We start from the raw sequence: 18501 nt of genomic DNA, 5'->3' as shown, positions 1-18501 counted from the left end.
CTTTTTATTTTACTGTCTTTCAGAGATCATATTTGAAGTACCTGACTAGTGTTGTTCCTCTATAGCCAATTCAGTGTGTTCTCCAAAGAAACAGTAACTAACAACTTGCAGTCTGTTTCCTGGCAGATCCATTAAAGTGTTTTATAAGTGTTGGCCCCGAGGTGTGGAAGGTCGGTGTGACTTTGGGGGATGGCCCGGTGGGTTCTCACTGTGCTCACAAGGGCAGTTGTTCTGCTCCTGTCTGCTGTTGGGATCATGGGGATGGATGGAGTTTCCAGGAGTGTGAATGTTGCCCATTGGGAGGGAGGGAGGGAGGGAGGGAATGCCTGCAGTGACAGCAGCAAATGGGAATTCTCATCCTGTGTTCCCGTGCCCCGAGGTGCTCCAGGAGAGCCCGGGGAGTCTGCAGAGCCTGCAGTGGCTCCCAGTCGACACAAGGCATAAGGAATGGGACTCCTGTGGGACTCCTGTTTCCATTCCTCCACACTGGCTGTGTAATGCAGGGTACAGCACTTGGCCCTCCTCGCACATCCCTGGGTGCTGGAATGTAAAATGACCTTGCTTAGTGCTCGGCTCAGTGTGCTCCTGCAGGATTTTGTGATCTCTGAATTGAGATGGCGTGCGTGCTTATTCTTGTTGCTAAAATATGACAGCAATCCTGATGCTGACTTCAATTAATTTTAATTAATCCTTTTCTAATGAAGGCTCCACAAAAGCTGCAAGAGGAGATAAATCCTTGATGGGAATATTTGACTAATGGCTATGCAGATGCTGCCAAGATCCTTCTCTCAAGCATATTCAGTTGAAATTCTTCAGAAGAGTGAGGTCAGGCCTGCTGCTGTAACATGCACCCCGAGCCTTAGGGCAGGAGCAGCACCAAAGGTGTGTAACAATTCCTGGGACTCCCATCTTCACTTGTAATGCTCTGGTGTGTCCAAGTGACTAGAACAGTGCAGGTAATAATTAGTGCTCTCCTGACAACCCGGATTCTTCTCTAGGTCAGTCCCTTCATACTGAAAATTTCTCTGCACAGACAAAAAGGCAGCTTTGCCTGCTGGCTGCTGCTGGGCTGAGCACAAAGCCTTTGACTCCGGGGAGAGGCAGATCTGAAGGAGCACCCAGGGAGGTTGGAGCAGCTCCTCTGGGTCTCCTCACCCTTCCCTTGTGAATGCAGCTGTTCCCAGGTCACTCCTCTGAGATGTTTGCTCCTATTTGGCCTGAACAAAGCCAAGCTCTTCCTGTGCTAAAGCATTAGGGAAGCTGCTGAGGAGCAGCTAAGGACTTGCTGGCATGAAAAGTTTAGGAATGGGTGGAGGGGACTGATGGTGGTTTTGAAGCACCAGAAAGAAGAGAGCAAGGAGTAGGGAACAGAGGAACTCTGGGGAGAAGGTGAGGAAGGGAGTGTGACAAGGAGGAGGGGCTGGCACAAGGCAGTTTGTGTGAACCAGAAGGTGTTCTGTGCACAGGGCTGCTCAGGGTGCAGTGTGTGCCACCTCCAGCTCTGCCAGGGGATCATCACCTTCCCCTCCCAAGGAAATGAGGTTTGGGCTGCATCAGATCCCATCTCAGCAGGTGCCCTTGTTCCTTCTCAGAATTATGTGTGGTTTGATACAGATCCTGCATGTTGGCAACATGTGCATTGGTCCATCGTTTTGGTTTCATATGATAAAACTTTGATATAAAGTTAAGTACAATTGCATTTTTAATAAAACACACGGTGCATATTTTGATGTGCCTTTTTCCTTTGTAAAGAAATGAAGAGTTTATGTGTGTATGTCTGCTTAACTTGAATATTGCAGTATTTTCCACAGAATTTCATTTGTTTACACCTAATAAAACTGCCCTTCTTTTTGGAGGTGAAGCTGACATTTCTTCCTGTGTTCTTCAGGCCTGCAAGCAGTCCCTGGGCTCCTGTGAAGACTACAGGCAGTGCTACATAGATCAGTGCTGCTGTGTAATATTAGAACCCTCTGTTCCCCAAAATGCAGTTCCTGTAGAGAAAACCCAATCTGCTGTTGCTGGGAGCTGTCACACTTGTAATTCCAAACAGATTTTTTTGCTGAAATAGTAATCAGGTGGTGTGTGAGAACTGATTCATGTGCTCATGATGGTTCATATTCCAGAGCTCCCATCAAACCTGTTTAAAACAAAATCTTCCCTGGGGCTCAGCATTACGAGAAGATGGTGACTCATCGTTCCTGGGGGCTGGCTGGAGGTGAGGGGCCAGCTGGTGTTTTCCAAAGGGACATCCTGGGTGTTGCTGCCCACTTCACATGGGTTTCTGCCTGTTGTTAGAGCCTGTTAGTCACTTAACTGCCAAGTTGGACTTCTGTGAGGTTTTGTGTTTGATGGCTCAAAGTGTATATTGAGAGTGAACCTGCAGGTGTGAGTCAGTGTGGCTCTTCCTGGAAAGAAGTGCTGTGTCCAAGCCCTCAGTGCTTTCTTGCTTCAGATATTTGGGCAAGGACCAAGTTGTCTGATTTGGCACAATTTCACGTGGGCTGGTTGTGTTTCATAAGGCTTTGAGTTTGGAATAATTCTTGGTGTCATGCTGTAAGAAACATTATTCCATGCTAGTTACAGGTGGTCCTTTTCAACTTTTGCCCAATGAACACCTTTTTTTTTTTCTTTTTCTTTTTTTTGTTTTTACTGTGAGTACACCAATGCAAAGCCTCCTCTGTGACTCTGTCACACATAACCTGACACAGCACATGGAGCCAAGTAAATGCCTCACTTTGTGTGCCTGGGGAGTTAAAGTACAAGTTAGTTCTGGTTAGTTCTTTTCATGTAAAGGTTCTTTTAGTGGCCCAGGATGTTTCAGAGAGAAGGTCAAAGCAAAACAGGGAGAAGTGAGTAGGAGTTAGTGAATCAGGGGGCTTTGTCACGGGCCATGGTGGAACCAGTTCAGAGTGAAAACTGCACCATGAAGGGATTTGGTTTTGCTGGGCTGTGTTACTTGGGGGGCTCGGGGGCAACTTAAATATATTCTTTACCTGTGTGAACTTTTGCTGTAAATAGTAAAGTCACTGTTTAAATGTTCTGTCTGCCAAACCTTACATCCAAAGCTTTTGTGGTGTTTGCAGGAATGTCTGTTTTTCCAGCAGGCAAAATCATTCCTTCTCCTAATCTGGGAAAACCAAGTGCTTGAAACAGCAGGAAAGGTAAGCTGGAGTTTGCAGAGCAGGTCACTCACTGTGGTGTAAGACAGCATTGTAACAGTAACTTTTGTTCTGGACTGGTTGTAATGATTTAATGTAATCTTTTCTCTTTGATACACTAATGAATTCCCCTTTAAATGTTACTCCTTCAGTTATTTTAAAGTACTGCATATTGCAATTCTGGAAGCTGGTGTTAAATGCCTTAATGTTTCACACCTACACTAGATATTCCACTGAGTGCATAAGTTTCATGCCAGTATTATTATCCTTCAGAGAGACATTTAGTGTAAATACCAATCACAAAAACCCCTGCATGATTATGCAATGTGCAGTCTAATCAACTAAATAATCAAAACACTCTGATTCACTGTATTCCCTTTTCACCTCTGCTCGTCTCTCCTAGAACTGCAGCCCTGAAATCCCGAGTTCACCCCATCCCTCACTGGTAGCTCTGTTGCACCCACAAGTATAGAGGCTGTGGAGGTCATTTCACCCCTTTCTTCTGCTCCCATGGCTACAGACACCATTTGTTTTAATATCATGCCTTGATTCCCACTCAGCTCAGTCAGCCCCTGGGACAAGGCTGTCACTGCAGACCTGTGTTATTTTGTACTTTTTCCCTGTTTTTAGCACAGGGCTTCTCAACAGATGGGCTGGGAAAGTGAGGGAGAGAGAGAGAGAGAGAGAAGATCCGTGAGCTGGATTTGGATGGATTGGAGGGAGCATTGGGCTGGTCAGGAATGGTGGGGGAGCTGTTTCCCACTCTTGGAGAGACTCAGATGTGCTTCTTTGGGGTTTACTTTCCCCTCTCATGTCTCACTATGGTTTTTTTACTGACCATAAGCCTAGAAAGTAATGACAAGTTGTATTTAAAAGTTCTACTGGTTTTTAACACTGTCCATGGAGTCAGTGGCATCGTTAAGAAACGTGGACATTTTCTGGGCTGCTGAGACCTGCAGCTCCAACTGGAAGAGGTACAGCCCAGGAGACTGGCAGTTCTTCAGGCTGGGCTCTGGGCTGGACTCTTTCTCTCTGATCTGATGGTCTTCCAGCACTCTCCAGGGAATGTTCTCCGTGCTAACATTCAGTGAGGGTTCTCGGAGCTGTTCGATTATTTTGTACTGTTTGAATTTGCAGTTGGGCTTTGCTTCCGAGAACCTGCTGCAGAGAGATGAATAATTAAACTGCAGACAGGAAAAACAAGATTTTACCACTCCATTGCTCAAGCCATCTTTGGCTTTCTGTTTGATGATGCTGAGCCTGCAGTGGCTTGACCGACTGACGGATGTTGGCACTCACTGCCAGTTCCCGTGTCCAGAGACGCACTCGGAGGTGTTGAATGTGAGGTTCAAGCCAGCTCTGCTCGTCAGAGTGACCAAATCTGCCTACTTATGTACAGTAGGAATAAAACATGACTCTGTGGATCCCTGGGATTCAATAAAACCTACTGTACTTTATTTAAATTTCAGAAGTCTATGCCTGTCCTGAGAAAGTCTGCTTTGCTTTTTCTTGCTACTGGTGGAACCCACTTGGGACGTTTTTATGTTTTCTCATCATGGGTTAGTCATGAAAAAAAATTGCCAAGCAAGGCTTTTTAGCAGACATGACTGGTGTGTTGAATTAGCCAGTTAATTAAAGCTACTCAGAATGTCACTGAAATGGATGGTTTTGTTTTTCTGAGGTGCATCAGAGAAGTCAGTAGAGGGTCCTTCCTGCCAGCTCTCATGCACACAGGATTTTCTGAAAAGACCCTCATCTTCTAGGAAACAATCTCCAGCTTGTGTGAAGTCCAAGATTTTTGCCTGCTGCAGCAGTAAGTAGAATGTCATGAACTGCAGGGGCTGAGCCCTGTTCTCCAGCATCCCCAGAGCTCACACACAGGGCTGGGAACTTCCTGCTCAACTGCAGAAGCAAATGGGAACTTAAAGCCAGGTCAAACAGGCCATGCAGCAGAGGCTGGAGAACAAAAGCAGATGTATCTTTCCTTAACAGAGACTCGATTTAGTAATCACTGGATAAAAGAAATGAGCTGTTCCCCAGCCTGAGACAGTGGAGTAAACAGTTTGCTCTGCTCTGGGCTCTGCCAGCTCTCAGGGTATGTGCTGGCACAGACTGTGTCAACACAGATGTTGGGCAGCAACTTTGATCTGGGACAAAATGCACTCATTATTGCTGTGTTGTGGTAGATTGCAGATCTGAAGACAGTATAGAGGGAGGAGCCAATCTGTGCATCTCCAGGCTTAAAAGAAAGACCTTACTAAGGACTGCTGAACCTGAACAGCTGCCCCATGGAAATGGGAAGGTAAGCCATGTTTATTTTTCTGTCATTGCCATTAAATCAAGTCCAGCACAAGGAAAGACCAAGTTATCCAAAATAATGAATAATGTATTTTTCATGTCAATGTCTTCCTGAAGAATCCCTGTGGTATCAGTCTTACAACGTGTGTGCAGGTGTTCTTGACAGACTCACTCCAACATCCAGAGGCATGTCTGCATGCTGTCTTTTAATTATGGTATAAATAACCTCCAAAACTGTAAACTAATCACAGGTAATACATTCTTGTACAAGCTCACAAATACACAAGTATCACACATGGTAGCAGACAGGGGCAAGGGTGACTTTCTCCCACCAGCAAGGCTCTGGCTTAGTTCCACTCCCTGCAGAGCTCCTTGTGCAGCTCACATGAGCATTTTGTGTTTCAGGATCACATCTTGAAAAGATCCCAAATGTAGGAATCTTTTGATTCCTATACAGCTGACCTCTCCTTGGAAATACATTACTGTAAGGCTTAAATTCATGGTGAAGATGAAGAAAATGTGAGACTGTTGCTAATAATGTCCCAGTGGGTACCAGCAGTGTCCCAGTGCTCCGTGGTGTGCACAGCTGGGACAAGCACTGAGCCTGAACTGCTGCCCGGGGGGAGGAAGGTTCTACACAGGGATGGAATGCAGCTGCTGCAGGCTCTGTTCAAGGGACAGCAGCTTCCTGGATGTTTATGACTGACAGTAATTTCCTCTGAAGCTGTGTTCATGTGGCACTGGGGCTTCTCTGATGGATAGGAGTTGTTTTTTTTTTTAAAGGGAAAAAACTGCAAAAGAACTAACAAGCACAGTATCAAAGGTTAATTCAGGCTCTTTGCCCCATGAATTTAGTAGCTTTTTAACCCTGATTTAGAGGAATTTACTTCTGCTCTGATGTCTAAAGAAAGGATATTCTTTTAAGGTAGTCTACTGTTGGAAAAAACAAAATGCAAAGTATTCACTGTTCTTTGAAAAAGCACGTAATCCAGTGTTCTTGCCTGATGCTTAAAATAGTTAAGAAGTTACTGACTGGACCTTGGAAATCCCAGCAGAAAGATTGCTGTGTGGGTTTGATTTCTTGCAATAAATTTAGACGGGCTTTTATTCTGAAGCCCTTTGGTCTGAAAAGTACTTTTTCCCTTCACGACACCCACAGCAGCATGAAAAGTCTTGGCTGCTCTTTGCAGCTGCCTGTGTGCCAAGCAAGAGGTCTAGAGAAAGCAGCCCAGTCCATTGACAAGTTGTTCTTTGGTCTGAAGCAGCTCCCAGATGTGACGCAAGCAGCAGCTCTGTGTGGTTTTACCCTTAAAAGCAAAGGCCAGAGGATCTCTGGAGTCAAACCTTCTGAAGATGTGGATCAGCTGGTGAGAGCAATCAAAAACTGCTGGATGACTTTTGTGTTTTCACTGAATGTCAGTCAGCACAGTGCAGAGAGCCTGAGCTCAGGGAAGTGTCAAAAACTGGCCCTCTGAGTCCTGAGTGTGTCAGTGGAGCAGGTATTTGAACAGAGGAGTGCTGGGAGTAACAGAAGATCAAGGCTTAGAGGGATCAGCTCAAAGTTCTTGTCCTTCTTTAGAGGCCCTTTGGAAGTCTGTTCCTTCCCAGTTATCTATGTACCTGTCCTGTGCTCAGCCAGCCTCAGCATCCAGTTTGATTCCTTGTAATGCAGCCAGTCTGCACCATACAGGCCCCCATTTCAGCAGCTCTCAGTTGTTCTCCCAAGGCCTCCAGAAAACCAGCCAGGCAGCAGTGATTCCAGCTGAGCCCACGCTGAGGTGACCTGATTTCCTTTACCCTCGTTACTGTTTGGTCATTTGTCAATGAGTCCAAGTCAAGTAGCAAGCTGACAATGATCCCTGTGCTCCCTGGTGTCTGTGCTCTTACCTTGTATCTTCTTTCATTTCTCACATTTCTAACAATGCTGAAAAACCTCCAAGGACTGCATTTTTCAATGTCCTTTTACCCAGTGTCCTGCTAAGCACTAGTATAATCCTAATAAATAATAATAAATTACATATATTGCTATGATTATTTGGACTCATTAATAGAGGAGGACCTACATGACATGTGTGTGCAAATGTGGAATTTGGGCAAATTCCTGCAGTTGTTTGCTGTGTTCTCTTAACAGTAAGGTGTGCTAAAATACTTGTGCAGTTGGTTTGTTGGGCTGTACCAGCTCCAGGTTCCCTTTCTTGCTGCATGTTTGCTGCTTGTTTGTGCTGCAGTCTGCCTGCATCATCTCAGGGGTGATGTTTGTGCTGTAGTTTGAGCTTTCTTTTTCCACTGGAAAGGCTTTTTCACTTGCTTCTTCTGAGTGCAGGAGAGACGTGGGCTGTGGAGCAGGTTCCACATCAGCCAGATCTCAGCGACTTTCAGACTGTGAACCACCATGAGATCCTTGTAAAAACAGGGATCGAAGGTCTGTAGGTGTGGGGCAGCAGAAGGCTTGACGATGCCAAAGGTCTTGAATCCTTCATGCAAAATGGGCTTGAGGTTGATTCTCTGTAAGCACATGCCCAAGAAGACGTCGTCGATGGGGAAGAGTTCCACCTCCCTGCAGGCCCTCGAGAGCCTCCTCATGGTGCGGCTGGAGAGCAGGAACCCTCCTCCCCCCGCGTAGGCCGGGTAGATGCTGAGCCCGTACATGGTCTCTGGGATGTAATATTTGCTCTTCCGGACACGGATGGGACGGGCATTGTAGATGATGTCCCCAACAAAGAGGTCCTCAGTGGGGTCGTGTCTCTTGAGGAAATCAACAATGTTCTCAATGTTGACAAAAACGTCGGCGTCACCTTTAAAAATGAATTTGGCGTCGTGGCAGAACTCGGCAGCCCAGCTCAGGAAGTGGATCTCCTTCAGGGTCAGGTTGAAGAAAGTGTCCATGAAGTCCCAGAGCAGAATGTCCCGGTATGTCTGACTCTCCTGGTGGATCAGGGTCTCCCACGTGGCCAGCACTGTCCTGTTCTTTGGTGTTCCCAGGAGGAACACTCGCTGGATCTGCTCCCCGTTCACCAGACCCTCCCTGCCCCAAGTTTTCCGGACGATCTCGCGCCTGTCAAAGTCTTCAACCACCGATTTGATGGCAATGAGCAGAAAGGGCCCCCCAGGTGTTTTCCGGCATTTCCTGGGCTGGTTGATGAGGAGGTTGAAGCTCCTCTTGTCCTTGTTGAGGAGATAGTGCTGGAAGTTGAAGGCAGAATCAGTCGGCGGGGGGGGAGTTGTAGCTTGGACCCTGTTCTTGGCCACTTCTGCTCGTCTAATGACAGGGGTAACTTGGGGTCTGGGTGCTGTTGCCTCTGCTGGCATCAGTCTCTGAGGTGCTCGGGGATCTGAGGATATTTTTGGGGTTGCTGGAGGCTTCTTCTGTGTTGGCTCCTTGTTTCCTGCCGGGACTAAATGTTCCAGCTGGGAGTAGAGTAAAGAGCAAAGTGCTACCAGCAGGAGGAGGGTACAGATCACATCCCCTTTGAGGCGAACTCTCATTGTCTCTGTGGTGTTCCTGGACTGCTAAAAGCCTTGTTTGAGCTGCCTGGCACCAATGTCCATCTGTAAATAAACAGAGGGTGTCAGCAGCAGGGATTTGGCAGGTCTGGGGCATGCGGGAAAGACTAACTGAAAGATCATTTAAAAAAACCAGCAGCCAAGTGTGTTTTACTCAGACAAGCACTGAGACACCTTGAGGAACTTGCCCAAAGGCACATGGGGTTGCAAACCTGACCCTGAGCCTGGCACTCCAGCTCTGTGACCTGGTTAGTTCAGTCATCATTCATCCTGAAAACCACTCTCTAAGCACCACCCAAAATCAGCCCTTCCTCCTGCATCCCTTGCTGCTGAACATGTTTTGCTGTTCCAGAGATTTCACTGCTTTGGGAAAAGCAGGATGGAAAAGGATGAACGGTGCCATTCTTCCATAAGTCATTACTTTTTTCTTTTTCCCTGAGCTTTGTAACTGTTACTTGCTGCTTTTACCCTTTTTGACTCAAGACAGGGAGGCCCAGAGCTGAGGGGCAGACTCTCCAGTGGCAGTGTGTTGCTGGTGTTTCCCTGCATACAGAGCCAGCTCTTGTTGAACCTACAGTGATTTATATTCAAAATGAATACATCAGGCATGCTCTGGAATGCACACAGGGCGCTTTTCCTGCCAGTAATCTTTATAAAATATTAAACCATTATAAATAACTTCCATTAATAAGGTTAGAAGGAGCCACAGGTGTTCTTCCTCTGCCACATCACCCTAAGCAAGAGGTGGGGAAATAAATCCCAATATGCAGAAGCAAGACAGAGCCTGGGGTTAGGAACGTTTTGTTCACGTACGATAGATGAGGCTGCCCTATGAAACACAAGATATTCCTCACTTACCCTTTTCCTGGGGATCTTCTGTCTTACTCCATCAGTTCTTCAACTGCAAACAGAAAATAACAAGGGAAGAGCAGTAAGAAGGCAGCAAGGAGCAGGTAACCAGCTCAGGGAGGCAGCTGGCCAGGCGTGGGCAGCAGCACAGGCAGGTTCTGTCCCCACTGCAGGAGCAGCCAAAGCTGAGCTGTGCAGAGGGCAGAGACAGTCACAGTCCCTGCAGTCCTCAGCAAGGAGCAGTTCCTGAGTTTAGCTCCACCCAAAGGTTTTCCCCCAAGTGCATGTAAGTGTTTTATACCCCCCCTGACAGTGTGTGACACTCACAGGTGGCACCTGCGGGATCTGGGCAACATTTCAAGACTTACGAGGAACCAAAATGATGACACTGGTTGGTTTCTTGGCCAGCCCCTTTAACACTGTTAGATGGACATTACTCAGACCTCATCATTTTAATATTGTGCTTTTTCATTACTGGTTAACTGCTTCTCTGAGTTACTGTTGAAATAGAGAGTATTTCATCCTCATATGCTATCACCTGTCTTTTTCTCAAGTGCAGCACCAAAATGTTTATTGACCTCATCTGCTTTGTCTCCTTTGTTTCTGAAACCTTTATTTTGGCAAACAGCAGGTCTGTGCCTTGGTGTGAGGCTCTGGTGCATTTAAAGTCACTTCTTCCTCGTCCTGATGACAATGGTTTTTTCTTCAGGCCTTGTTTCTTGCCTTTTTCTGGCCTCTTAGAGACCACTGGGGTTTTCTTCATTTGTTGGCTCTTTTCACTGTACCTTTCACTCCTCTCCCAGCCTGGGCAGATGTTTTAACTGGCACAGCTTTGATTCTAATAGCAGGATTGTAGAATTTCCTCAGACCTCTTGTAAATTGTTGTTAAAATATTTAGACTATTCAGGATCTGTTTTCTGTTTATGTTCTTTCTGGCACATGACTTGGCTGATAACTATTTTCAGCCTCATGAAGCAGTCCCTATGACACGTAGAGGATGTGTTTGCATTTCACATCTGTCACATGCAAACCCCCCCTGGCAGGTCCTGGTTGCTCCAACATGTCCCAGTCCTGGACTAAATCTTCCTGGTTAAGATGTGGTTCCCAGCAGGCTTTCCCTCATGTCACCTTCAATAATTTTCCAGAAGTTCTGGGGACATGAAGGGATGGTCCCACTGCACGCAGGGTGTGCCACTAAGCTGGATCTGCTGAGGAGAAGGAGTCTGTCCTCCTTTGGCCTAATCACAAGCAAGAGTTTTTGCTGGGTGCTACTGAGATACCTATAATAGGGACCCTGTCTCAAAAAGTTCATAAGAACTAAAAGTGAGGTATCTTTGGTCCTTGTGTTGTGCTGGAAGGAGCTGCACTGAGGTGCTGTGCAGTTCTGTGTGTGTGGTTTCTGAAGCCAGTGGGAGATGCACGTCCCCAGTGGGATAAATCCTGACTGCACTGGGCTGTTCGTGTCTCCACTTGAGCTCTTTGTGCAGTCCCATCTCTTCTCTCACAGGAATAGCAAATTTATTTTTTCTTTTCTATAGAAAAGTCTGATCTTATTTCAGCTGCCAGACTCCAGATGGTAATTAAGGAGCTGGATGAAAGTCCTGGCTCTTTCCTGTGTTTAATTTTATTGTCAAGGGTTTGGGATAAATTGTGTGTGTCATGAAACTCGTAATTTCCATGGCTTACAGATTTATCCTGCCAGCATCTCAGACTCTGGCAATAAATGCCCTTGGAAAAGCCAAGAAAAACCCTGAATTGTTACAAGCCTGGGCTGATAGCCCGGATTTTCTTCTGTGTATTCGTTTATTGAAAGTAAAGGATCTGAAATGGTGATTTCCATGCTGAAATAAAACAGTTCAGTGCTCAATACAGACATCTCATTTTCAAATGAAGTTGCCAGCCCTTGAAGTGATTCCTTGATCTAATTATATGGATTTTCCAGTCTTTGTTAGATATTTCTTTCTTTGGAAGGAAATACCCTCGGTTATTACACAGGTGTAAGCTCTATCCATGGATGGCAGTGTGGGAAAAGCTGTCCTGTTCTGGAATACAGAGGGACTGATGATTCTGGCAGGTGCTCTGGTATGTCCTAAAGCCAGAAAGATTATTCATCCATCTTGACACCAGGGGAAAAAAATTACAGGGCTATCGAAGTGAGCAGGAAATACTTGATGCCAAACTAAAGGGGTGTGAGCACAGCAGAGCATTTCTGAGCACAGCATATCCCTGAGTGTATCCCTGAGGATCTGCATCCGAGGCAGAGGCACCTCTGCTTCCTTGTGGGGCATCTCCATCCAGCTTGTGAAGCTGGGCTGGGCTCACAGGCTGCTGCATCCCTTGGGGCCTCAGGGGACGTGGGCTCAGCTGCCAGCACTGCCTCCCGTGTCCTCTGGGCTTGGCAAAGCAGGCAGTTGTCCCTCTTTGTGGCTGCCTGGGGATGGATGCAGAGGGATCCTGGGTCTGACTGGGACAGTGCAGTTTGTCCCCCCAGGACAGCAGGGTCCTGGGGGAGGGAGGGGGCTGTGAGCACCCGTGATGTGAGAGGGCTGAGCTGGGCAGTGGGAACAGGCTGACAGGTCCCATGTCCAGGAGGAGCCCATAAATAAGAAATGTGCTGCAAGAGCCAAGTGGGGCACAGCCTGCATGGCCCAAGAGGCTACAAAAGGCTGGAAAGCTGGAAGTGGCCAGAGCTGGGCATGGCACCCTGGTGAGCATCCAGGCAGGAATCCGACCTGCACTGCTGCACGCTCGGGCAGAAGGCCCAGTCCTCTGCCTGGTTTTCATTTATTTGAGAGGAGGATTCTGAAATATGGCCAAGAACAGCTGCAATAAAAGCAGTTAAATGATGATTTAAAACAAAAATTCCTAATCCTTCTTTCCCAGTTGAATGACGTGAAGCCTTGAGCTCATCCTGGAAATCTCCTTCCCTTGCATCACTCATCACCCCTCCAGCACTTGGCACTTCTGTTCAGGGCCAAGGTGGGAAAAAGTCTCTGGATGTTGCCCCCGAATGCGGTCGAGAATGGTGATTCTGGCACGTTGCTTTGTGCCTTGAAGAGCAGTTATTTGACCCACCCAGCCTGGGGACAAGCAGCTGTGACAGTGAGGTGAGCTGAAAATGGGGTTACACCGAGCCAGGGGGTCCCAAACTGGCACCACGCTCTGCTGGCCACTCCCAGCCTGGCTCATGGGCACATCCATCCCACAGGCTGCCCCTGGTCAGCTCTGCCCAGCTGCACGTGGAGTGTTCTGGCTCCCTCCTGACTGCTGACCTGGAGCTGCCCCTGGTGGGTTTGGGCTGGGCAGCAGAGGGGCCATGCACTGTGTGGCCATGCAGCACGTGGGGCTGGGCCTGCTGGTGGAGGTGTCTCACCTGCTTCTCTCTAAAGTGATCTAAAGAACACATGTGGGATCCAGCAGTGATGGGTTTGAGGAGATTTTTTTTGTAATCATCAGGGAAGCTTGTAAAATTCTGGTTGGTGGGGATGCTCTGGGGCAATGCTTCAGGCTTGGGGTGTTTGTTTTCATTTCATGTGGGTTGAACGCTTTTCATGAGAACAAAGCCATGTGGTAACACCCAGGGCTGGATACTGAGACCTGCCTGGGCTCTGGCCTGCAAGGGGAGAGGTCTGAGTGCATGTCTCCCTCCTGCCTTGTTTCCAGTAGTTTTTCCATCCTCATTCCCTCAGCAAGAGCAAAGCAAATTTCCAGGACTCTCCTCACCTTGTGCTGCTGTTCCTCTGCCTCAGGAGGAGTCCTGACAGTGTTCAAGGAACAATAATGCCATACCCTAGGCCCATCCTGCAGCTGGACCTGTGTAAAATAGATGTGTTCAGATGAGCTTCATCCCCCCAGACCAGGATGCTGGCACCAAAAAGCCTGCCCTGCCTGAAGCCCTGCAGGGAGGTGATATTTTCCCACTGACTTTCCCTTGGTCCCATCTTCTGAGCCCCTGAGGGCTGGCAGTGTTTGACTTCTGTGTCTGCACCAGCTTAGTTTAGATGTCTTGCTGAACACACAGACATGAGAAGCACTCTGTTTTGGGTAAGGATCACTGGTTTTGCTCTCTACAAGCTGCACTGGGCTGCCATCCTTCCCTTACCCTTCTACAGAAATCTGAAGGGCAAAGGCCAAGGCTTCAAACTCTCAACTGAGTTACCCTGGTTTGGGTCTTGTGGTGGCAAAACTTCATTTTTGCATCTGGGCTCTGGGGTACCCACAGAGAAATGTGTCAGCTCCCAGCACCGGGTTTGTTCTGCCCCCCCCACAAAAACATGCATGAAACAACTTGGCTTTAACCATTTAAGATGTGTTAGAAGCATTTAAAGGGGAGAAATAGCTGTGTGTGTTGGAGCAGGGGAAGAAGCTGTCTTCCATTTCTGTGTTTGGGTGTCATGTAATGTGTTTTATTCCTGCGTGGTTTCTTTTTTTGGTTTTGTTTCTTTGTTTTGGCACACCCCCTAGGCAAAGTCTATAACCTCCTCAAAGTTACTGCTTTAAGTGGCTTTGGTGCCAGACAACTCCTCTTTGCATTTCAGGGTGTTTGTGAAGAGGTCTCACTTGGAGTTACAGGATCACAAAGTGATGCTGAGTGATTGGATCCTCTGCACTAGAAGACAGAGGAGGCTGAAATACAGAGATGCCCCTGGCTACACCGGTTAATGCAAAGCCCTAAAAAATGGAGTAACCAAAACATCTGCTGTGCTGCCTGACCAGAACAAAGCTCATCTCATTCAGCTGCTTAGAAGTTCTGAAGTCTATAAACAAAGCAAGAGCAGGCTGTAGGATTTAATTAGCTGAATGTCTTGAGAGCTCTCCCAGGAGGTGGGGATGAAGCAGAGCCCAAGGAACACAGCACAGAGGGGCAGAGGTTCAGTGCCCAGCTGCACACCAGGTTCTGTCACACACTGGGACAGTGCCACAGTGGCAGCACTGTGCCATCACTGCTGCTCTTACTTGCTGTTGCAGCACCTGGAGGCAAAAGCTCTGTGGGGTCAAATGCTGCAGAAGCAGGTAACAAAAATGCAGGCCCCGCTCCAAAGACAATTTCCAACTTCCCTGTCAGAGCTGCTTTTCAGACTTTTTTTGTTTTTCCAGGCCAGAGCAAACGAATGGATGAAATCCATGCTGTTACAGGACAGGGTGCCCTATTTATCTGCTTGCCCCAGTCCTTAAATACGTGGTTTGCTCAGCTTCCCAGCCGGCTGGGCCCATTTTATTGCAGTCTCTCCTGCTGGCACTGCCAGCCCTGCCCTCACAGTGCCAGTCACAGTCAGGTAACCCCCTGCAAACGGCCACTGCCGTCACCTCCTCTTACTCTCCACCCCACTTTTATGGAGTGTACAAACTTAAATGCAGAGGAACTGCAGAGCTGCTGTGTGAAGGCAGCAGCTGGATGCTGAGATGTCTGTTTTCACATACAGGGGTCCCAGGAAGGAACTTGCAGGGTCTCCAGTGTGGTGCCCTGGCAGAAGGAGGTTGGGATCCTGCTGGCCCTGGGCAGAACTGGCTCCTGCCCGACAGTCCCCAGGACCTCTGGGCAATGCTGCTCCTGTCACCCTGCTGACCCGGGGTAAGTCCTGGCGTACACGTGGCGCAGCAAACAGGGAAAACTCCGGCTCCTCCTGAGCACCACGGCTCCAACACTGCTCAGCTGCCTGCAAGGTAGGAGAAGGTAACACACAATCCCCTTCTGCAGGCTCAGCAGCCTCGAGAGGTATTTCCCTAGGTTCAGACGCAGTCTGGTGTGCTGGTAACCTGATTTTCAGAATTACAGAGAGCTCAGCTCGCAGCTGAGTGCTCTGGGGAGATGGGCCCCTCCTGAGCAGCCAAGAACAGGGTGAGGAACCTGCCCTCTCTCTTCCAAACATTCATTTTTCTTGGCCTCAGGAGGAGAATAAAGCCTTGCAGGCTTGTGAAGGGGTAAGAAACAGTCCCATTGAAACAACCACCTTCCTTTCCCAGCCCTCCCCAGGCCGTAGCATTCGCTGCCTCTTCAGCTCACAGACCCTCTTCTGATCTGATAAATAATTTGCCTGCTGTGCCCCAAGCCCCAGCAATCACAGTGCATTAGCATGGATGTATTATTACACCCAGAACAAATGGGAGAGGGAGCATGGGCTGGTGAACCCCCCTAATCTCAATAGTTTTATCAGAATCTGCCCAAAAGCTATTTAAAAATGTGACTGCCCATTTCACAGGGATTGAATTATTTTCTTTCTATCTTTGTGACACTCGAGAGGCTGGAAATTCCTGTGTTTTGCTCAAACATGGGAAAGATTCGTGTCCTTTTACTGATGAGGAATGGCTTGTAAATGTAATGTGCCACCACTGGAACGTGTTATTGCTTGAGAGGAAACCCAGTCTGAGAGCACTGGAGGCACTGTGCAGAGAAACCCCAAGCTTCTGTAAAAACAACTGAAAAGTTCTTTGGAAAGTACAGTGTAAAGCAGATGTATGGGGCTGGAGGCTGCGTGTTCAGAGCCTCAGCCGACCCTGCCGCGTGTTACCCAGCACGGCTCCGGCTGCTGCACGTACAGCATGGCAAGAGCTACAAGGCAACCAAAAAGAGAGCCGCAGGCTGGAGGCAAAGGGAAGCAGCGAGGGCAGTCTGCAGGGAGGGCAGTCTGCAGCGAGGACAGTCTGCAGCGAGGGCAGTCTGCAGGGAGGGCAGTCTGCAGCGAGGGCAGTCTGCAGCGAGGGCAGTCTGCAGGGAGGGCAGTCTGCAGCGAGGACAGTCTGCAGCTCCCCCCGCTCGCTGCACAGCTGCCCCAGCGCACCCCGATCGCACACACAGATACTCACAGCCCTTCCATAGCGCCGATCCGGCCCCGCGGTGTCCGGGCAGCGCCTGCCAGGGCGGCACATCTGGACAGTCGGTGCGGGACATTCCGCGCCCTCAGCGCAGCCCCGGGAGCTGCGGGAGCTGGGAGCGGAGCTGCGGGAGCTGGGAGCGGAGCTCCGGGAGCTGGGAGCGGAGCTCCGGGAGCTGGGAGCGCTCTCTGTTCGCTCGGGCCGTTCTGGGGCGGCCCCGAATCGCCCCCGCCCGGCCGGGCCGCCTGTGCCGGGGCCGCTCCCGGAGCCGCTCCCGGAGCCTCCCGCGCTCGGTGCCGGCAGCGAGGGAGGAGCAGCGGCCCCGGGAAGGAGCAGCGGCCCCGGGGCAGGAGCTGGGCCCGGTCCAGGCCCGGACACGTGATGGGAGCGGGGCCGGGCCGGGCCGGGGGTGTCGGGGCTGCGGCTCCGGGCGCGTCCCTCAGCCCCGAGAGAAGGTGCGGCGCTTTTTTTTTTTCCCCGTAACTTTTTTTTCCAATAGGAAACGCGCTAATTTTTTTCTTTTCTTGACTTTCTTCTTTTCGTTCTGCAGTTTGGGGTTTTTTGTTTGTTTATTTTTTAATCCCCTTGTGAGTATTTACCTCTGCAAAGAGTCAAACTGAAAAACTGAGGTTGGGTCCAGCTCAGAAATAAAACCCACTTGGGGGTTGGTTGCTGTTTTTCCTAGTAGGGAAATAATGGGAAGGAGTGAGAGCTGAGCAGTACAGAGGCTGAAGACAGATTCGAGGGTCCCTCCCAAAACACTGAAAAAAACCCAAACCCCACCTGTTTTGTTTTTTTTTTATTTATTTAATTTGAAATAGTTCAAAACAAACCATTTTTATTTGGAGCCAAATTTAAATTGCCATCACTACTCATCTGCCAGCTGAGTGCAGCCATAGCACTTCCAATCTCTGTGGCTGTTTCTTTGTCTCTGCAGTATAAACAATGACCCTCATTCCTCTCACAGAGGCCAAGCATCTGGAGACTGCCCAGACCACGGCCTCTTAAAAAAGCAAAGTTTTTTGTGTACAGTGAACTTTTCATAAAGGCAGGTTTTGATTTACTCTGTTGTTTTCACAACAACCGACTGTTTTTTAAACAAAATGTAAAAATCTCTTTTTGTCAGCATCTGTGCTTTTTTGAGGTATTTTTGATTTCAGCTCCAACGTTTTGCTTTGCTGAACACAGTGTCATGGGGAAGGGCGGGTTCCTGGTGAGACACCCTCGGGCCCTGCACTGAGGGGCTGCAGGCTGGGAAAGCCCTTTGGTGGTGATCAGCAGCTGGACCTCAGTGACTCCCTGAGCTGCTCAGCTCATCAGAAACCTCAGTCAGAGATGTTCAGATTCACACTTTCCCTGTGCCAGCCCAAGGTACCTCTATCCTTTTTCTTTGCAGCAGCAGCCCCAGGGTATCTTTCATCCCTCCTCTGTAAGGATGCAGATGATGGTCACAAACAGTAGGTTGGTGTCTGCCTTCGCTGGGAGGGACTGGCTGTGGAGGGAGGAGACAGCTCCCTAAACCATCAGGGACTCACAGCAGGTATTTCCTCCATGATCCCCCACCCAGGTTTTGAGGCCTGCTCCCCTTTTCACTTGCTCCCATGGGGTGAGAGTGAAAACAGAGGCTTTCCTTGATGTGTGGTGCCTTTGTGGCTGCTGTGGCTTGGAGAGTCGTGCAAGCAGCTTGGGAGGTGGAGCAGCTTCTCCATGGGTGCTTCTACGTGCTGGTTGTCTCACCTGGACCTTGTTCCCTGGGCACTGATGCACAACTGGTTTATTCTTCTCACTCCCAGCAGAGGTGCCCCTGGTCTGTCCCGTGCTGTGTCACTGTGTCACCAGGCTGGGTCAGTGGTCTTGCTGACCCTATCAGGTCAGCCCT

At 48.9% G+C, this 18501-nt stretch overlaps 2 protein-coding genes and 1 long non-coding RNA gene across 4 annotated transcripts in view; 2 read left to right on the top strand and 1 right to left on the bottom strand.

Annotated features, from left to right (window-relative positions):
- CUNH16orf70 (chromosome unknown C16orf70 homolog) overlaps window positions 1-862 on the top strand; it is a 34153-nt gene extending 33291 nt beyond the window's left edge. Inside the window, exons 17-18 of the transcript XR_005563985.1 lie at window positions 24-170; window positions 705-862. The gene's annotated coding sequence lies outside the window, so the exon portion shown is untranslated. The remainder of the gene's footprint in view (window positions 1-23; window positions 171-704) is intronic.
- Window positions 863-1684: 822 nt separating this feature from the next.
- On the bottom strand, window positions 1685-16939 carry B3GNT9 (UDP-GlcNAc:betaGal beta-1,3-N-acetylglucosaminyltransferase 9). 2 transcript variants are annotated; one of them, XM_027750074.2, is made up of 4 exons: window positions 16614-16939; window positions 13533-13622; window positions 9819-9861; window positions 1685-9005 (listed from the first exon to the last, which is right to left on the bottom strand). In XM_027750074.2, exon 4 carries the CDS (start codon window positions 8940-8942, stop codon window positions 7695-7697), a length of 1248 nt encoding a protein of 415 aa, XP_027605875.1. In that variant the 5' UTR covers window positions 8943-9005; window positions 9819-9861; window positions 13533-13622; window positions 16614-16939; the 3' UTR covers window positions 1685-7694. The 2 variants fall into 2 exon arrangements, with proteins under 2 accessions (XP_027605875.1, XP_027605874.1); XM_027750073.2 differs by lacking the exon at window positions 13533-13622.
- On the top strand, window positions 12676-15147 carry LOC114003275. Its single transcript, XR_005563986.1, has 3 exons — window positions 12676-12916; window positions 14348-14822; window positions 14907-15147. It is a non-coding gene; the product is annotated as an uncharacterized LOC114003275 (long non-coding RNA).
- Window positions 16940-18501: the final 1562 nt, after the last annotated feature.

This window comes from Pipra filicauda, unplaced genomic scaffold (genome assembly GCF_003945595.2).
Source record: "Pipra filicauda isolate LSUMZ 115617 unplaced genomic scaffold, ASM394559v2 scaffold273_size1055052_pilon, whole genome shotgun sequence".
In the NCBI taxonomy this organism is placed as follows: Eukaryota; Metazoa; Chordata; class Aves; order Passeriformes; family Pipridae; genus Pipra; species Pipra filicauda.
This window is presented reverse-complemented; position numbering and strand designations above follow the sequence as displayed.

Coding starts and splice junctions, on each gene's coding strand:
- B3GNT9 (XM_027750074.2), bottom strand. CDS start 8,942: ATGAGAGTTCGCCTCAAAGGGGATGTGATCTGTACCCTCCTCCTGCTG.